At 40.2% G+C, this 20,302-nt stretch overlaps 2 protein-coding genes across 5 annotated transcripts in view; both read right to left on the bottom strand.

Moving 5' to 3' along the window:
• The window catches only part of LOC111326308 (tachykinin-like peptides receptor 86C), a 30,055-nt gene extending 21,704 nt beyond the window's left edge, over positions 1 to 8,351 (bottom strand). For both annotated transcript variants that reach the window (XM_088732925.1, XM_088732927.1), the window contains exon 1: positions 8,250 to 8,351. In XM_088732925.1, the coding sequence (XP_088589051.1) occupies positions 8,250 to 8,313 (64 nt within the window). In that variant the 5' untranslated portion in view covers positions 8,314 to 8,351. The remainder of the gene's footprint in view (positions 1 to 8,249) is intronic.
• A 2,368-nt stretch (positions 8,352 to 10,719) lies between these two features.
• LOC111346904 (tachykinin-like peptides receptor 86C) lies at positions 10,720 to 18,747 on the bottom strand. Of its 3 annotated transcripts, XM_022954161.2 has the most exons (3): positions 18,567 to 18,747; positions 17,702 to 17,754; positions 10,720 to 12,226 (listed from the first exon to the last, which is right to left on the bottom strand). In XM_022954161.2, the coding sequence occupies exon 3, from the start codon at positions 12,199 to 12,201 to the stop codon at positions 11,188 to 11,190; it is 1,014 nt and encodes a 337-aa protein (XP_022809896.2). In that variant the 5' UTR covers positions 12,202 to 12,226; positions 17,702 to 17,754; positions 18,567 to 18,747; the 3' UTR covers positions 10,720 to 11,187. The 3 variants fall into 3 exon arrangements, with proteins under 3 accessions (XP_022809896.2, XP_088589054.1, XP_022809895.2); XM_088732928.1 differs by lacking the exons at positions 17,702 to 17,754; positions 18,567 to 18,747 and adding an exon at positions 17,424 to 17,546; XM_022954160.2 differs by lacking the exons at positions 17,702 to 17,754; positions 18,567 to 18,747 and adding an exon at positions 15,372 to 15,597.
• Positions 18,748 to 20,302: the final 1,555 nt, after the last annotated feature.

Raw genomic sequence — 20,302 nt, 5'->3', positions numbered from 1 at the left:
GTTCTGGCATCTGATTGGTGCCAGAAAATCTTTGTTTTTTTCTGCCCAATCAGATTGAAGTGTCGTTTGGAGTCCTTTCGTGTGTTTTAACACGCACATATTCAACAAGCTCTGTTGCTCGCTATGTTTGTTTAGGCCGTGCGACGAAGCTTTGCCCGAGGTGAAAAGTTTCAGTCTCAGCACACAATGTAAGAGAAATCGATCAGATTGTCCGCGAAATCTTACCGGAAATTATACTGAATACTTTCGCAGGTATCACAAGAGAACGAGTTTAAAAGTTTGCGAGGTTCGTATAAAACATAATGGTTGCAAGCATTGATATGTCGCTTTAAACGTTAGATGAGATGTAAGCCTAAATCTTTCAAGATTTTTTTGTTATGGTTGGGTTTCAGGTGACGTCACAAGCTTTGCTGAAGTTAGCGTCCGCCATGTTGGTGTTCCTCGGGTGTCAAATTTATGAATAATTAGTCGATTTCTATAATGAAGCCCTCTCTCTTATCGCCGTATTATTTCGCCAACTACATGAATATCCAGGAAGAAAAAAGCGATAAAAGTATCTGGCATTCATCTTAAGGTATCCCAGTGCTCTCTGAGTATGCCGAAAGCTTAGAGAGTTGGAAGGAAAGATGACTTGTTTGCAAAAGATCTCGGTCATTGGGGTTGACCCTGCAAGCATACCAGCCGAGAAGTTCAGTCCAAAATGCTTGCCTCCTGTGGAAGCGTCGGACTTGCTGAGTTACCTCATTCTTGAGACCAGCTTCTACACCAAGAAGCAGTTAAAGGCGTTCAAGAGTCTAGAGGCGTTTAATCAAATGGTGTCGGGATTTGCAACTTCAGTTGTAGGCAAAGTAATCGCCGGCAGGTATGCCGTGAGAGCACGAGTTTGGCATTCACAGCATATGAATGATCCTTTAGTGAACATTTGGGTCATTTCCGAAAACGATGGGACTATTTTGTCAGCCCATTGCTTGGGATGCAAAGCTGGACTGGCTGAGTCATGCTCACATATCGCGAGTGGTTTAGTTATGTTAGAGGCAACTACTAGAATTCATGGCAAGGTCGCTGGGTGTCACGAAAACTCAGACACCGAAAACTCAAGTCCGTCGAAGTGCTCTCCAAGCTTCCGAAGTGCTCCATAATTCGATAGTGCATAGCATAAAGCATGAACCAATTTTTTTATAATATAACCGGTGGAATAATGCAACAAATCCGACGCGAAAGACGAACAACAATATCAAGAGTGATTCTTCAGTGAAGCGAATCGTGACGGCGCTGATGCCGAGTCTTCTTTCCCGTTGTTTTTCTCTTTCTGCCTCATTTAAGAACTCTAGCCCAAGGGTCGCAGAATTGTCTTCGTTTTGGGACTGGTGGGCCGAGTCTCTGTTTGTATCCATTATTATCGCGAAATATTTAAGAATTTTAACAGAGCGACAACAAGGATCTGTGCGACGAAGTACAAGAAGGTAAACAAACGTCCCTTTCGGCTCGTCAAAATCACGCCACATTTTAATACTTTGGTGTTGAAGCGAGCGCATCTGATCCCGTTAACTGTGAATGAAAAGTTCAAAATTAACGGGAAAAATGGAGGAAATCTAAGCTAAATGAAGTCTTGTGTCACTCTAAAATGTTTTAATACTCAACCATCGGACGATTTTGCGAAACGTGCAACTTGCGGCCTTGCTTTTGCTGCTTCAGTTGGATGAAGACCCAAAAGGTCAAAATACACGCGGCATTACCAGGAGTGATCATGAGTCGAGTTTATCTCTTGAATTTTCGAGGAGTCTGAGTTTTCGTGACACCCCAAGCTTACTTGCACTCAGGTAAAATGCTCATGGATTTTGCCGACATAGGTCAATGAAGTGCCGTATGCGAGGGCTAAAGACATCGATTTCTCATCGGCTAAGAAGCTCAAAGAAAAGCTCGACCAAAAAATCGAGGATCTACAACAGCCGCAAGCCTCGAACAATACAACAACTTCTAGTTCCTCCTGTTCTTCCCCTTGATTTGTGATGATCTTAGGTATAGCGCATTAGATCATATATATAATGAATTTTGCGCTATAGAAATAATTAAATTATTAAATTATTATACGAAAAAATCCTTAGTCTTTATGCTTTCCACTTTTGCTCGAACAGCCAACAATAATGCATAAAACCATCCCTTCTTTCTCACATGAACTCTTCGTTAGATACGGTTTGTTTACGCTCGAGGGACACCAAGATGGCGGTAGTAACCGTTGCTAAGGTATTGGTCACGTGGGTGAAACCCAAGGATAATTTGCTGTCACTGAAACTTTTCCAATCCCGTGAAGCTATTTCGTCGCACGGGCCACGCAGGTATGTCGGGCAACTGGCGCTTACGCATTTTTTTGTGCACGCCCGGCAAAAATCTAATCTAATCTTCGCTTGAAAAATTAAAAAGAAAAGCTAAACGTGGAAACTTTTGTTTATTAGATGTGGGAAGATAACCCTGTACTAAGCTGACATTTACAATAAAGCAAGCTCGCTCTTTCCATCCAATATTTTTTTGTCTTTGGTTCTGTTTTCCCCAATGAAAGCAGCATCGATTCCCAATGATCAAAGGTAATTAACTTGGTCTTCAACAATCGACAAAAGAGGTGAAGTGACAATGACCAAGGGACTAGAAGAGAATCCGTGGCCTTTCGAGCTCAAGAATTTGAACACTCAACGCAGCAGTTGAAAGATTAACTTTCTTCAAACCCTTTCGGTAACTGTCCGAAAACATATCTCCTTTCCACGATTTTCTCGATGATTAGTTTTTGTTGAGATTTTAATTAGCTAACCGGAAACACAGCTAAGCTTTCTTTAAGCGCTTGCTGGAGGTCGTCCACGTACTTAATGTTCTCTGCAAGTTTGGCCATATTTTAAAGACTTTACTACAAAGCAACGATTAGAATTTGGCGCACACAGAAAGCTACGTAAGCGTAAGCGCCAGTTGCTTGACATACCTGCGTGGCCCGTGCGACGAAATAACTTCACGGGATTGGAAAAGTTTCAGTCACAACAAATTGTACAAAAAATCTAAAAATATTTAAGCTTACATCTCATCTAACGTTTAAAGCGACATATCAATGCCTGCAACCATTATGTTTTATACGAACCTTGCAAACTTTTAAACACGTTCTCTTGTGATACCTGCGAAAGTATTCAGTATAATTTCCGGTAAGATTTCGCGGACAATCTGATCGATTTCTCTTACATTGTGTGTTGAGACTGAAACTTTTCACCTCGCGCAAAGCTTCGTCGCACGGCCGAGACAAACATAGCGAGCAACAGAGCTTGTTGTATATGTGCGTGTTAAAACACACGAAAGGACTCCAAACGACACTTCCCTCTGATTGGGCAGAAAAACACAAAGATTTTCTGGCACCAATCAGATGCCAGAACAACTGCGACCGTTTGAAACCAGTATTGTAAGACAATGTCCCCAGAGGCTCTTCTGCCCTTAACTTGAAGTCGACTCACTGCCCCTGGGTCTCCGAGGATGGGGTCTCACAATCAGGAGTTTTTACAATCATGGTTCTTACAATCAGAGGTTCTTACAATCAGGGGTCTGATAATCAGGGGTCTTACAATCAGGGGTTCTTACAATCAGGGGTTTTACAGTCAGGGATTCTTACAATCAGGGGTTCTTACAATCAGGGGTTCCTACAATCAGGGATTCTTACAGTCAGGGTTCTTACAATCAGGGGTTCTTACAATCAGGGGTTCCTACAATCAGGGGTTCTTACAATCAGGGGTTCTTACAGTCAGGGTTCTTACAATCAGGGGTTCTTACAGTCAGAGGTTCTTACAGTCAGGGGTTCTTACAATCAGGGGTTCTTACAGTCAGGGGTTCTTACAGTCAGGGGTTCTTACAATCAGGGGTTCTTACAGTCAGGGGTTCTTACAATCAGGGGTTCTTACAATCAGGGGTTCTTACAGCTAGGGGTTTTTACAATCAGGGGTTCTTACAGTCAGGGGTTCTTACAATCAGGTGTTCTTACAGTCAGGGGTTCTTACACACAGGGGCTCTTACAATCAGGGGTGCTTACAATCAGGGGTTCTTACAATCAGGGGTTCTTACAGTCAGGGGTTCTTACAAACAGGGGTTCTTACAATCAGGGATTCTTACAATTAGGGGTTCTTACAATCAGGGGCTCTTACAATCAGGGGTTCCTACAATCAGGGGTTACAATCAGGGGTCTTACAATCAGGGGTTCTTACAGTCAGGGGCTCTTACAATCAGGGGTTCTTACAATCAGGGGTTCTTAAATTCAGGGGGTTTGTACAATCAGGGGTTCTTAAAATCAGGGGTCTTACATTCAGGGGTTTATATCAGTGTGTTTTATATGAAAGAATGTGCCCAGATATTGATATTCTTGGGTTTCAGGTGACGTCACAAGCTTTGCTGAAGTTAGTGTCCGCCATGTTGGTGTCCCTCGGGTGTCAAATTTATGAATAATTAGTCGATTTCTGTAGTGAAGCCCTCTCTCTTATCGCCGTATTATTTCGCCAACTACATGAATATCCAGAAAGAGCGATAAAAGTATCTGGCATTCATCTTAAGGTATCCCAGTGCTCTCTGAGTATGCCGAAAGCTTAGAGAGTTGGAAGGAAAGATGTCTGCAAAAGATCTTGGTCATCGGGGTTGACCCTGCAAGCATACCAGCCGAGAAGTTCAGTCTAAAATGCTTGCCTCCTGTAGAAGTGTCGGACGTGCTGAGTTACCTCGTTCTTGAGACCATCTTCTACACCAAGAAGCAGTTAAAGGCGTTCAAGAGTCTAGAGGCGTTTAATCAAACGGTGTAGGGATTTGTAACCTCAGTTGTAGGCAAAGTAATCGTCGGAAAGTATGTCGTGAGAGCACGAGTTTGGCATTCACAGCATATGAATGATCCTTTAGTGAACATTTGGGTCATTTCCGAAAACGATGGGACTATTTTGTCAGCCCATTGCTTGGGAAGCAAAGTTGGACTGGCTGAGGCATGCTCACATATCGCGAGTGTTTTATTTTATGTTAGAGGCAACTACTCGAATTCATGGCAAGCTCGCTAGGTGTCACGAAAACTCAGACACCGAAAACTCAGATCCCTCGAAGTGTTCTCCAAGCTTCAACCAAAGTGCTCCATAATTCGATAGTGCATAGCATAAAGCATGAACCAATTGTTTTATAAGATAACTGGTGGAATAATGCAACAAATCCGACGCGAAAGACGGAGAACAATATCAAGAGTGATTCGTCAGTGAAGCGAATCGTGACGGCGATGATGCCGAGTCTTCTTTCCCGTTGTTTTTCTCTTTCTGCCTCATTTAAGAACTCTAGTCCAAGGGTCGCAGAATTGTCTTCGTTTTGGGACTGGTGGGCCGAGTCTCTGTTTGTATCCATTATTATCGCGAAATATTTAAGAATTTTAACAGAGCGACAACAAGGATCTGTGCGACGAAGTACAAGAAGGTAAACAAACGTCCCTTTCGGCTCGTCAAAATCACGCCATATTTTAATACTTTGGTGTTGGAGCGAGCGCATTTGATCCAGTCAACTGTGAATGAAAAGCTCAAAATTAACGGGAAAAATGGAGGAAATCTAAGCTAAATGAAGTCTTGTGTCACTCTAAAATGTTTTAATGCTCAACCATCGGACGATTTTGCGAAACGTGCAACTTGAGGCCTTGTTTTTGCTGCTTCAATTGGATCAAGACCCAAAAGGTCAAAATACACGCGGCATTACCAGGAGTGATCATGAGTCGAGTTTATCTCTTCAATTTTCGAGGGGTCTGAATTTTCGGGGTGTGAGTTTTCGTGACACCCCAGGCTTGCTTGCACACAGGTAAAATGCTCATGGATTTTGCCGACATATGTCAATGAAGTGCCGAATGCGAGGGCTAAAGACATCAATTTCTCATCGGCTAAGAAGCTCAAAGGAAAGCTCGACCAAAAAATCGCGGATCTACAACAGCCGCAGGCCTCGAACCGTACAACAACTTTTAGTTCCTCCTGTTCTTCCCCTTGATTTGTAATGATCTTAGGTATAGCGCATTAGATCATATATCTAATTAATTTTGCGCTATAGAAATAATTAAATTATTAAATTATTATACGAAAAAATCCTTAGTCTTTATGCTTTCCACTTTTGCTCGAACAGCCAACAACAGTGAATAAAACCATCCCTTCTTTCTCACATGAACTCTTCGTTAGATACGGTTTGTTTACGCTCGAGGGACACCAAGATGGCGGATAGTAAACGTTGCTAAGGTATTGGTCACGTGGGTGAAACCCAAGGATTGATCGTTGTTCCTGACGTTCAGGGGTTTATATCAGTGTGTCTTACATGAAGGTACTGTGCCCAGATGTTGATATTGATCGTTGGTCCTTACGTTCAAGGGTTTATATCAGTGTGTCTTACACGAATGGGCTGTGCCCAGAGGTTGATATTGATCGTCGGTCCTTACGTTCAGGGGTTTATATCAGTGTGTCTTACACGAGTGGGCTGTGTCCAGATGTTGATATTGATCGTCGGTCCTTACGTTCAGGGGTTTATATCGGTGTGTCTTACACGAATGGGCTGTGCCCAGAGGTTGATATTGATCGTCGGTCCTTACGTTCAGGGGTTTATATCAGTGTGTCTTACACGAGTGGGCTGTGCCCAGATGTTGATATTGTTCGTTGTTTCTTACATCCATGGGTTTTAATCAATGTGTCTTACATGATGGGCTGTAGGCAGATGTTGCTAATTATCTTAGTATCTTACGGTTAGGAGTCTGTGTTCATCGTAACTCTTTACATACAGGGTGTATTCTGTGCTCAGATGTTGATATTGATTAATTGAACCGTAAAAATGTCACATCCATGTTAAACCTGTGTCCAGATACTTATTGCGATGGTAAAATGTTACATCTAGGGGTCTGCGCGCAGATGTTGATATCGATCGTCGATCGCCGATCGTCGATCGTCGATCGTTAAGGTCAGAACCGTACTTGACATCCAGGGGTTTTATATTTGTATCTCTATATTGTCGCTATGTAGCGATGATGATTTACATAAGGGGGTTTTGAATAAAATGTCATGGTAGTTTTATATAAGGGTCTGTTCCCAGCTATTGATAATGATCCGCCTGTACTTATATGGTTGATGAATCATTGAAGCATCTGGCAAATATTGGAAATGGGCCCATAAGAAGAAAATCAGAGAAACTAAACTATTTTTCGACTACCGTTAGCGCCATTTCTATTTTCATGCTCAAAATAAAAGCTCATACGGGTATCCAAATCATCAAGAGACTGAACTGCAGCACATGAAGCTCCTGTTTAGATCAAATTATACCTCTATTAATTATGATCAGAGGAATAACGTTTGGATCACTAACCATCCACAACTGAATGAGGTTCAGTGTATTTTGGCATAGAGCCCTGTGGCTGCCTTGATGGCTCAATTAAAAGTGTGAGCAAAGATGAGCACAGGCAATGAGAGTTTAAGTTCTTTGGAGAGCTCTTTTAAGGGGAATGACGCTTCTCTCACGTGACACGCTGGCTGAACAAACAGATATGACAAAGACGTGGTTCCGTCGATAGCAGTTGATTTCGTAGAGAATTAAAAAGTCCTAATCGACGCGTGCACATCTTCTATGCCTATTGTAACTTTGTTGTGGTTAGCCTCGAAATACTCTTGAACTGATGACCGACAGCGAGTAATTTCTTTCTTCCGCAAGCTCTACTATGCCTAAATAAAACATCGCACTTAGCTAGCGTCGGTTAAAGAAATGGAAGTTGCAGGCTCGGTTGAACCTTGCAAAGAAAAGCTCTTGTAGTCAAGCGACGATTCCGATAAATAATGAAAACGATGACAACAAAACTGACAAAGAGGTTCTCTCGTGGTCTGGGACATGATAAGTTGGAGATTTGAGGGTTGGTTTGGGCTAACTAAGCTTCTTTTCACGCAGCTGAAGGAGATTCTAGTCATAGTAAAGATGTCTGTTTCGTGATTAATCCAAAAAGACGCACTCCCACGATTCCAAAAAGGTTAAACTTGGTTTAAAATCGTATCAAATGCGGCCTAGCAGTGATAGACTACTACAGTTCTATTTTAAGTAGCACCAAATGGCTCTAACGACAACAGACAAAACCATTCAAACAGCTGCAGGGTTTTGATTTGCAGCGGTTTGGTCATTAGCTGAGAAGAAATGCATTAGGCATGGGCCGACTAAAAACATTTCACTGATCTATTCGAAAAATAAAATAGATGGCAACCTACCCAAATTTTGACAACAGACAACCGACAACAGTCCACCGTCGATCGTAGCAAAGAGGTCTTTCATCCTTTTGTCGGGACTTTTTAACTCAACCAAGAAAGAAATTGGATTAGAAAGAGATTTCATCTGAGACTCTTCACGGGAATTTCTGTAATCTATGTAAGATGGATGATGTTAATCCCTTACAGCTGTTTGCATGGTTTTGTCTCTTTTCGTCAGAGCCATTTGTTGTTACTTAAAATAAAACTGTAGTAGTCTAAAACTGCTCGGCCGCATTTGATACGATTTTAAACCAAGTTTAAAATTTGAAAGATGAGCTTTTGTTCGAGAGTTTTACGGCTTTCCGTGCTACCTAAGTGTAAGGAAAGACCGCAGATTGCCATATGTTGCTTAGAATGATTAGGTAAATTAAAATGTCTAGCGACTGGTTTCGATGTGTTCTAATCATACCTTTCCACATCGCGAAAGTGTTCTTGGAATCGGTCACTTAGTCTTCTCCCTTTTTCGCTGATGTATATCTTTTTGCAATAAGTGCAAGTTATGCAATAGATTACATTGGCGGAGGTGCGCGTGACGGTAATCGGTGATCTTAATGGATCGTTTGGGTCCCGATATTTTATCAGTGTTGTGAATGAAAGGACACGTTTTGCATCGTGCACGAGCGCATTTAAAAGTGCCTGGTTGGTCATTAGCCTGAAAAGAACTTCTGACCAAAACATTGCCTATGTTTTTGTCGCATTTGAATGAAATGAGCGGAGGCTGCAAAAAGATACTGCTTGTCTCTGGATCGTTTTGAAGTAATTTAAAGTTTTTTTTAAGAATGATGGATTTAACTGAGTGGTTGTGAGGGTGAAACGTGAGAGTGAATGGAATGCGGTCGGAATCTTCCTTTTGTGACATTTGTAGTGCTGAATGTCGATCAATAAGTTGGGCGCGGTGGTAACCCGCTTGAAAGACAGAAACAGGGTAACCACGTTTATCGGAAAACTGGCACATTGACTCTGATTTGTGGTGGAAATCAGAGTCATCACTACATAAACGACGAAGTCTTACAAACTGAGAAAAAGGAATGGAATTCTTAACTTGAGATGGATGCGAAGACGAATATAACAAGTAATTATGCGAGTCTGTAGGTTTGTAATACACGCTAGTGCATAAACCGTTGCTTTCAATTGAAACTTTGATGTCTAAAAAGGATAAAGAATTGTCAGAAATCTCCCAGGTATATTTCAGAGCCGGATGAAAAGAATTGACTGCGGTTCATGATGAATTGAGTCAGCTCCTCTCTGGTAGAGGAGGTAGCGCCGATACAGTCGTCGATGTAGCGACCGTAGAGCTCAGGTTTGGAGCCGTTGTATTGGCTGAAAAATTGCTGTTCGACAAAACCTACAAAAAGATTGGCATAGTTAGGTCCTATTTTGGTGCTCATGGCTACACCATTGGTTTGTTTGAAGAAGTTGTCCCCGAATGAAAAACAATTGAGTGTGAGCACTAGTTCGGCTAAACGTAGTAGTGTTTCAACTTTAGGTTCCTTAACTGTACGTTGATTAAAAAAATGTTTAAGGGCCAGAAGGCCTTCGCCATTAGGAATGACAGTGTAAAGAGACGTAATATCCATGGTGAAAAGAAGTTTGTTTTGGCCAAGTAAATTAAAGTCGCGAAAATTTTGAAGAGCGTGTTGGCTGTCTTTAATATATGATGGTAATGTTTTGACGATGGGAGCCATAATTTCGTCTAGACTCGCATAATTTTAAAATTACTTGTCATATTTGTCCTCGCATCCATCTCACGTTAAGAATTTCATTCCTTTTTCTCAGTTTCTAAGACCTCGTCGTTTATGTAGTGATGACTCTGACCGCATTCCATCCACTCTCACGTTTCACCCTCACAACCACTCAGTTAAATCCAGCATTCTCAAATTCATCATTCTCAATAATTTGGATATTTCAACTTTGTTGATATATCCAAATTATTTCGTTACCCCCGCCGACGCAGCCCCAAACAGTTTCTTTAGAAACTATCAATCTTTATCAATCTATTTGAAGTTACTCTCCTAATAACTAGCTGAACTATAGCATTCGTTCCTTTTTTTATCTAACTACAAAATCCCTGTCATAGAATACATAACCAGCAATTCGCACAGTAGGTAGATTGAAGTCTTCAAAATGCTCCTCTCCTATCTTAAAATTCGTCATGCAAACTGTTTGGTCAGGGGAAGGGAGGGGTAGGTAGACACAGTTGCTTAGATACTGACACTGATACCAAGATTTCTTCTTCTGGTAGTCCTCAAATTAGCAATAAATGTTATAAATCATGGAAAAGATTATAGTCTTGATTCTTCCTTGACAGTTTCTTGTTCAGGAAACAAAAAGGATTTGATGTTATGACGCTGTTACTCGGAGGCCACTGGTGGGTTTCTCTACACACCATTCTTTTAAATGCAGTAAAATAATTGACATTGATCTCAAGGACTCTGATACTCAATGCTGAATTTAATCGAAAAGCTTAAACAAAATGAAATTAAACAAAGCAAAACTATACGAAAAAATCTAACAGAATATAAATCAACGTGAGTGGAAGAATGCGAGAAAAAAAATAAGAAAAATGTGCATGCAGAAGCACAAAAATGTAATTAGGAACGAAAATAGGAAATCACTAAAAATGGGAATGTCGCACTAGCTCCTGATGTCTTCGAAATCCTCCTCTCCCATCTTAAAACTCATCATGAAAAATATGTATTTACTTAATATCTATCTTGTTGGTCTGATCAGTGTTACTAAAGTTTGGATCAATTTCATTATCTAAGTCATTGCGCGCCTACTCCTCCCCTAACTAAGAGGAGTAGGTACACACAGTTGCTTAGATACTGACGCTGATGCGAGGATTTCTTCTTCATATAGTCATCAAATAATTAGTTAATGTTACAGATGATGGAAAAGATCAAAGTCTTGATTCTTCCTTGACAGCTTCTTGTTCAGGTGGTAAGTTAGCATTTGATGTTATGACGCTGTTACTCGGAGGCGACTGGCGGGTTTCTCTACACACCATTCTTTTAAATGCGGTATTCATCTTGGTGCTCAGAAAAATGTACAGCCAGGGATTGATGGCGCTGTTGGCGTGACCAAACCAAAAGCACACAAACATGACAATCGGCTGAAGAGTTACCTCAATATTCCATGCTTGCATGACAAATATCATGTGAACCACATTGGCTGGAAGCCAGCAAAGGGCAAAAGTGGAGGTAACAATGATCAGCATCCAAACTATTCTTCTCTTTAGGGTTTCTTGTTGCTCTCGATTTTCAGTCGAATGCTCATTTCGATGTGCACCATGGAACCATAACCTCCTTGCAATAATAGTATACAATAAAGACATCACAATCAAAGGGATCAGATAGTTGATTACCACAAGGTAGAGGAATAGGCCACGGATAGCCTTATATGGATCACCCAAAACATAAACAGATAGCATGCATTGGGAATTGTGGTCTTCCACGGTTTGAATAGCCGGAAAAATGGACATTGAAGCCAGTGAAAAGATCCAAATAAATGGTACAGTCAGTTTAGGCCTTCTGAACCAAAGATTGCGGCGGAGGGGATGAACAATGGTATAGTACCTGTCCAATGCTATGACTGTCAGGCAGAGGATGGACGCTGTTAAAGTGGCATAGGCAATGTATACCACACCTTTGCACATGACTTCTCCAAATACTCCTGGTATCATCCATAAGCCGTCAGTATGTACTTGGGCAATCGACCAGGGCATCACAATCAATCCCACCAGCAAATCAGCAATGGCCATGTTGACGAACATAAAGCTTGTCAGTGATCTTACCTCAGGTTTCTTCCACACGATGTAGATGAGGAAACCATTCCCTGCAAATGTTACGAGCATCGTGATGGCGTAAAGGACGGTGAGAATGATCCCTTCGATCTCTTTAAGAGCCGATGTCATGCTTTTTGCTTCGTGTGTTGTTAAGCTTTAATGGAATGAAGAAAATCTTAGTCATAAAAAAGAAGACTTGGAAAACTAAGTTTTACTTAAACTTCAAAAAATGACAAAGGGGATAGGATGATCAATAGAAAGGTGAAAGGGTTGCGATTTTGAACAAATGTTGTCTTGACTCTGGTCGGATCAAGTAAGATAAGTACCGCGTCAATGTAGTTGACCTCATGCAACATGGCATTATTTAAACTGATTCATCTTAACGGCGTCAGTGCGCCACAGATACGTTCAATTCGCTAACAAAACGAGCCAATAGAAAATGTTCAGAGGTTACTGAGATAGATAGTTGCCGGGTTGCGATGAAAACCCATTCCCAGTCACTGATGATTACTGGTGACGCGAGCCGTTAAGAGTTCTGTAAGGTACCGAGCACTTATAATGTTAGTGCCAGACTCCAGTTAACTTCTCCCTCTCTCGTTTCAAATTTTCCTGTGGAAGGAGAAACGTGCGCCCTGCAGCTTTAATAACGCGGGATTGCTCTAAGATTACCGTTTAAGTACTTTTTTGCGAGAATAATGGACACAGCCTCTAAGAGAAACGTTCATTTCGTATCTCAGAGAGTCCATAATGATATCTTACCCGCGACCTTTCTGATAAAAGAAGCGTGTATTTTGGGTAATAATTTCTTACTCTTTAATTTAGCCAAGTTTTAATATGATTTCGAAGGGTTTTGAATGGATACAGAGGACAATTTTTCTTAAGGTACACATACAACCTCTTATTTGTGGGACACGATATGTACTTACATGCGCCCATCTTTCATTCGTTTGAACATTCGAATGAACATACGAACAAATATTTTTTTACAAAGCATCTCCCGAAATAATTTATCAGGCTATAGCTAATGCCTAAAAAACTTTCTTCTGTATGAAAAATTTTTGATAGGTAAGTAACAGTTATTGTGATCACAATTGGGGGCTGCGTTCGTTATAGAGTCCGTCGCTCGCAGTCATGACAGCCTGAGGAGTAATTTATGACAACTGATGGTTGGAGTTGCGCGTTTTCATCGACGGATTCACTGTTGTTGACCCCGATTTAAACACAAGTCAAGTGTGTAAATTTGCCCATAGCCTTATCTTGATCTTTGCCAGATACATTGGTGAAACGAATCATAAAGCGCCGGGGAATCTGTGCCACAAGCTTGCATTACCGTGACTGACTTTTTATAATCACGAGAAGATAATACTAGAAACCCTACATTCAAATCCGTTTCCGCCTCGCCCAGCCTTGGGAAAGGATTAGATTGTAATTCAAACTTTTGTCAATCTGTTCAGTAACATAACATATTTACACAACTAAAAGCGATAAGAAAATTCGCTGTAGAAATTACCGCCACAGTCAAGTTCTTAAATTGATGATTAGCCCGCAAAAAGCTTGAGGAGTGGCTCTGTTCCACTCACATTTGAACTTTACGTACGAGAGGAACGGTATATCTCCTCGTTTTTGTCAGTCAACATGTATTACCGATTGCGAAATGCAATCAAACACATTTCATGCATTATTTTCGGTAATAAGATCCTTCTGCCGGAACCCAATTCACTCATTAGACTGAAATTATTAGAAGATATACTCTGAATCGGAAAAGATAACATTGAAACCGAGGAAGATTTGTCCGAGCCCACACTAAAATCATATGACAGGATGAAAGGAATGCTTCTCGTTCTGGAAATCACCGCGTTACAAAACAAAACTCAGAAGTTTCAAGACACCTGGAGGTGCTCACGAAAGAGGTTCCGGTGTTTTAAGCTTAATTGTAGACATGCCTCAGATAACTTAATAAGTAGTTTCTAAGAAATCGACTTTGAAATAAAAGCTAGCGCTAAGAAGTCACGACACTTCTTCACATATTTTAGTGTTCGCCACATTTTATCGTCTTAAACTGGCTTCAACATATTTATGCTGATTTGGAAAACTTACTCACTTGAAAATGACCTCAGAGAGGTCGAAACGTCGTGAATTCTCAGCGCTAGCTTTTATTTCAAAGCCTCAAATAACGTCTGTAACTGAATCAATTCGATTCAGATGTTTTCACGAATGATATAGGATAAAAATAGCAACGTTGAATTAATGAAATAAATCAGTCTAATGCACAGGGGATCTTGCCAAAATGGGTCAAGCAAAGTTTTTTTAAATGTCTTCGTACATGTGTTCCAGGCTGTGATTCCTAACTGATCTTTATATATACTACCAGTTTTAATGCGCTTCTTGGGATATCGCAACGATTTAAGGCCTTTCGCAACTTGTAAACAGCTTTAAATATATTAGCAGAAAGCTAAAAAAAAAACAACATCGGTATCGATTTGCAACCTTATCACCAACGTCATCTTAGGCGACCATCTGGTCAATCAATGGAAGTCGTAATATCACGCATGAAAGACAGAACCTAATGATCGGTAAAAGAGACACGTCTTATGTGAATTGAACGGCAGACTATGCACTATAGCTTTGACAGACGCAAACAATCACGACCACTCTGACTCGATTAGTGATTACGCTTAATGATGAATATCGTTTGTTAGGTAAGCTCAGCTTAATATTTTGGCAAAAGCAAATGAGCTGAGTGGACTCTTCCTTCGCCGATCAGTTGACAAGAGAACAAGTTGATTTGATTGTTGTATTCGTTGGTTCGATAGGTAAAGATGTTAGTTTGATGACACACACACTGGCTCAAGCACACAATGGTTCAAAGCTGAAACCAAAGCATCCACCAATGCTGCTTAAGTAAATCGAAGGGAGGCGGCAACTATACAATACAGAGCCACTTTTAAAAAAGCATATATCTTGAGGCTCATTCGGCTCGTTTTGCCTCGGCAGAGGATAAAAGGACGAGGATTAACGAATATACGCACTCTAGGAATACTCTACATGCGCGCTAAGTTTTAGCTCTGTATATTTAGTGGCCCGTTTAGTGAATAGATAAAAGTTGCCCTGTATTCTGTAGTTTAGCTGAACAATGTTACAACATGAGGACAGATTTCCTTATTGAAATCCATACTATTCTTAAACAAGTCGTAGTCCAAACGACAATCTATTGTTCTGCCGTTGTTTTGTTCTACCCAGGTTCTGAATGCATAATGAATTCGGGGTTATGCGGAAACCTTGCCTAAAACGATTCTTACCTTCTTCTCGAATTCCAGTAAAATCGTAAACAAAGTTCTCCTATCTGTTGGCAGCTGTTCATACAACAAATGTAGTTTCCCTTTTAAGAGTGAGACCACATTCTGAGAGACTGGGGATGCGGAAATTTGTGACCAGGATGAAAAGGAAACTCGACCGAGTCTCAACCGCGTTCGACCCATGCCACGCTTTTCAAATACTTTTCACATGCATGTGGAATTGGCAGTAACTCTGTGTGGAAACCGTTGGAAGGTTACTCTTATTTTTATAAACATTTCAGGCGCCTAAGTTTGCGCACGGATGTCACTAAAACCAAGAACGGGAACGAGAGCCTGAGACTGATCTACATAACAATACAAAATTGCGGATGACAAAACGGTAAAAGGGTCTGAATAACAGTTTAAAGTAAGCACTCTTCGAACGCGGTCGGGCAATAAATAAAGCTCTTATTGAGGTGTTTTTGACGTAACTTTGACTTCAAAATTTAAATTTTGACGGTGATAAAAATATATATATTTGGGAAACCATGAAAGAACAAATAGCTTCTGGTGGAAGCAAAAAAATTATCTTGTATGTCATTTCATCTCCTGGTGATTTTATCGAGTTGAACAACTGTCAGCCATTGACGGAACTACATTGTGTGGGGTAATTTAGTATCCCAACTAATATTGCACCGAACAAACAAAATGCAATTATGTCCATCAACAAGCAGGAATACAAAAGGCGCCAGAATATTGATTAGAATTTCCTCTCCAAAGCAAAGAAAATACATAACAAAAGCTTCTCTCATCTATTTGTTCTTTCGATTGTCTTATTCTCTCTACAGATAAAAAAATTGAAATGAAAATAAATGGAAATTTGATAGCATTTGGTATTTTAGCGACGTGTAGGTTAGGACCTGTGTGAATAATTGATAAGGGAGACATCAGTCAAGCTTTGAAATAACAAATATTGTTGTTGTTTTCTTTTTCCTGAGTAAAAACAACAAAACAGTTTTTCGAATCATTGAGAACGTAAACGGCTATGGATATGAGCGATACGTTGTTGTGTTGCTTGGTTACGCAGTCTTTCATATTTTCAAAGTGCCACTCAGTACACTTACATAAGCGTCTTAATTAGCGCGACTAATGGTAAAGGACCTTATTAGTAAGGTTTCATTGCAGGTGGACTGGCCATGTTTGGGAATCTCGCTTTTATACGGACGCTTTCGGAATAAATCTTATTAACCACGACTCTTTGTGAAAGATTAATGATAGAAAAAATACCGTCTTATTTCAAAATTTTCTAATAAAAGGATTTCGCAGTAACACAATGTAAAAAAAGCCAGGTTTACTGCCTTTTAGTAACCTGACTAGTTTCGTTTGGCACGAATGACTTTGGAAATATTTATCTAGAAGTACCCTTCAAATGGCTTGGATGAGATCTGAATCGTTCGACGATGAAAGGATGCGTATGATGCACGATCCTCGCAGTAGATAGCGCTATTTAGGCAATAGCGAAAATCAGACCTGAAAAAAAATCAAGCCTGTACGGGCTTGTTAGCTCAATTGGTAGAGCGCTGCACTAGTATCGCAGAGATCAGTGGTTCGAGTCCCGTACAGGCCTGATTTTTTTCAGGTCTGATTTTCGCTATTGCATAAATAGCGCTATCTACTGCGAGGATCGTGCATCATACGTATCTAATACCGCAGTTCAAAATATATGAACTTCGTATATTCATTGTATCTCATTTATCACTTTCACGGGTTTATTACGAATCAACTTAACGGCCTGCTCCCAGTTGGCTTGTTAGCTCAATTGGTAGAGCGCTGCACTAGTATCGCAGAGGTCAGTGGTTCGAGTCCCGTACAGACCTGATTTTTTTCAGGTCTGATTTTCGCTATTGCATAAATAGCGCTATCTACTGCGAGGATCGTGCATCATACGTATCTAATACCGCAGTTCAAAATATATGAAATTGGTATATTCATTGTATCTCAAGTTGAAAACTGTTCTTAATTGGAATGGTTATCCCTTCCATATTTTTCTCGGATACTAGAAAAAAATATACATACATTTTCGTCTCCCCCTTCCCTTGACGCGTTCTTTCACGGTGTCCCTCGCCAGAAATGAAAGAGCCAGAAATAATTGAAACTTCCCCAAACAACCACTTATGTTTAGCCAGATGTTCAAGCTTGTTTATATAAAAAGTGGAGCACTTAGTATCTGCGTATTTTTTTTAAGGCGTGTTCTGCCATTAAAAATATAACATTTTTCTCGCTAAAGCCTGTTATTAGTTGTAGCATGTTTTCAGAGAATTATCGGCCGTTGACGCTCAAACAACAACACGTACCTCCAGTTTTTATTCAATCACGTTTCTGCATAATTCTTCGGTCGGGTGATGATCTGTTGGACACAAGAAATTAATTTCTTTCAATTATGTGCATATGTGTGTGTACATTTTCAACACTGCTTTTTGAAATAACTTCTAGGTTGATATTTGTAGGGCTGATGGATTGGTGAAACAGATGTGAAAAATACTCCTTTTACACTCAGGCTCAGGTTTACCTGCGTGAATAATTCAATTTTCTACATGTATGTTAAAATAGTATGTTAATTATATAACAGCCTGAGGAAATACACTGCACAGTACTTGATAGTGAAGCATTTGTATCAGGTGGAGGAATCATTGAGGTATCAGAAATATTAGCAGATGGGAAGTAGGCCTCTGAATTGAAAAATCGCAGAAAATAAAATTATTATAGCGCAGATTAATACCGCTATTTGTAGTTTGCAGAATCAGATAATATGCAAATCACTGAGGGGATGAAGTATCTGATTAATTTGGCGGTTATCAATTAATACCCAAGCATACGTGGCAGGCTGGCTAGGCAATGATAACAGGTAACAGAATCGCAACCAAATAAAAAAACTGGTTTTGAATAGAATAAATCTGTTAGTGCTCTGTGAAAAATGCCGCAGTCTGATCGACTGCTCTACTCCATATCCATGCGTGACGAATGGCGACTGAAGTAAACAAGCTAACATTGTGCGGTTGTAAATATGTTAAGTTGTGGACGACTTGTACATTTATGATGAAAACTTTAGATTTCTATACGTGATAGTTGATTCCTAGCAGAAATCTAAAGTTCGTAATCTCCCTATTTCACTATCATTTCACAATGCAGTTTCTAGTACTTGTTTATTTAAGCACTTACCTTAATGACTGAGGCAATCTCGAAACGGTTTACATTCTCTCACCCTTAACAATACGCTGAATGAGGACAGGGATCGAGAAGTCGAAGTCATATACTAGTCTCATTATCAACCCCGCAACCATGTATCAAATTTAAATAGCCTACGAAATTCATAGACACTCGACGTTTCTCCAGTCATGCGATTACAGCTGAGCCCTCAGGGCATCTCCGAACAGAGGCGTCAGGGCGTATGGAAACGTTAGGGAGAGGGGGGAGGGGGGAGCGGGAAGCGGTTATCTTTCATCCAGTAATGCGCATACCCCTACTCAAATTTTCCAGAATACTCTTTGCGTTGTTCGTTGGCACAAGCAAACCTCTTTCCAAACTTTACAGTTTCGAGTGCGTCCGTAATCGATTTGAGACCTACTTTTATTCTTTCCGGCACAGGCTAAAATCGCAGAATATAGACTTTATTATAGCGCAGGTTAAAGCTGCTATTTCTAGCTTACAGAATCAAATAGTTTTCTTTATCACATCATAGTACTGTCGATAATTTGGTCGGTAACTGTTTGTATGGACATTGTAGGCTAAGTGCACATGTTTGCAATATTGAAAAGACAAATAAGATTGATGTAGTAACCTTAGATTATTCGTTGAAAATATCGTTGTTAAACTCAGTCTTTTGTGTTTTTTGATACCCTGGTAATTGACAACAGTATCTTATATTATTTGGCTAGCTTATACGGGAGCGACAACTAAGCTTGGTATTCATTTATTTTTATTCATATCTCCTGAGAGGGTCCTTTTTTTTTTGGAAGCCGCACAATATGAAGATTTACTTTGCCTTGCTCTTTGTTTCCCTGTTTTGCTTTCAGATCCCACCAGTGAGTTAAAGATTAAATAGTTATACAGACTAGTTTCCCTCTTTGGCGATATTCATGCAAAAAAGTTTCAGTATGACCATTGGCTGAAAATTCGTCTGACTCAGTTAATCCCTAACAATACAAAAAGGTGAAATTGAGGGTGAAAATTTGAAATCAAAAGGATTGATCGTGATTAGAAAGCAGCAAAAGAACAACAATAAAAGCAAAATGGCGAGCAGGTCAGCGAAAACTAACAACGTTTAATTTAGAATTTGAAGGAGAATGGAGAGAGCGAAGACACCCAACTAAGCACAAACAAATGGTTGAAAAGGATGGAATCCTTCAGCTTCCTAAAACTGCTAAGACGAAAGTATTGAACACTGAATAGGAACTAGAGGCCCTGCACTAAAAATCTCGATTAGTGTTACGCAACAGTTCCTTGGAAAGACAGACCCGACGGCCTCGTGCAATGGTTACTGCTTTTCAGCGATATCTGTTAAAGGAAGAGTAAAAGCCCTCCTTATTTAGGACAAAAAGTTGAGAAGCTCGAGGTAAGTTCTAGAGCGAAAATCCCGACTACGCAAGCAACAAAGCAAAGGGTAAGCGGCCGAACCAATAAACCATGACATGAAATAAACACTGCTCAAGCAACTGTCAGTGAGACGCAAAGGAAGTCACACCTAAGTTTTTTCAATGTTGAGTCAGATTTAGCAAATATAATCTCCTAATTGAAGAACCGGAAAACACGGAAAATTCGACAAAACAACATCTATATTGGATTTTTCTAATCATAAAAAGCTAAAGCGGATTAACAAAATAATCTGACACATTTCAACTTTCTCCCCTCACAGGGAAAGAGCAAATCGTTCATTTTTGACATGTATTTGGCTTTAC

Source organism: Stylophora pistillata, chromosome 9 (assembly GCF_964205215.1).
Source record: "Stylophora pistillata chromosome 9, jaStyPist1.2, whole genome shotgun sequence".
Taxonomy (NCBI): domain Eukaryota; kingdom Metazoa; phylum Cnidaria; class Anthozoa; order Scleractinia; family Pocilloporidae; genus Stylophora; species Stylophora pistillata.
This window is presented reverse-complemented; position numbering and strand designations above follow the sequence as displayed.

Bases quoted from the DNA above. Each gene is read 5' to 3' on its own strand.
- LOC111346904 (XM_022954160.2), bottom strand. From the start codon at position 15,433: ATGAACAGCTGCCAACAGATAGGAGAACTTTGTTTACGATTTTACTGG. The intron at 12,227-15,371 runs GTAAGAATCGTT...ATTCCATTAAAG, and splicing joins TACTGGAATTCGAGAAGAAG to CTTAACAACACACGAAGCAA.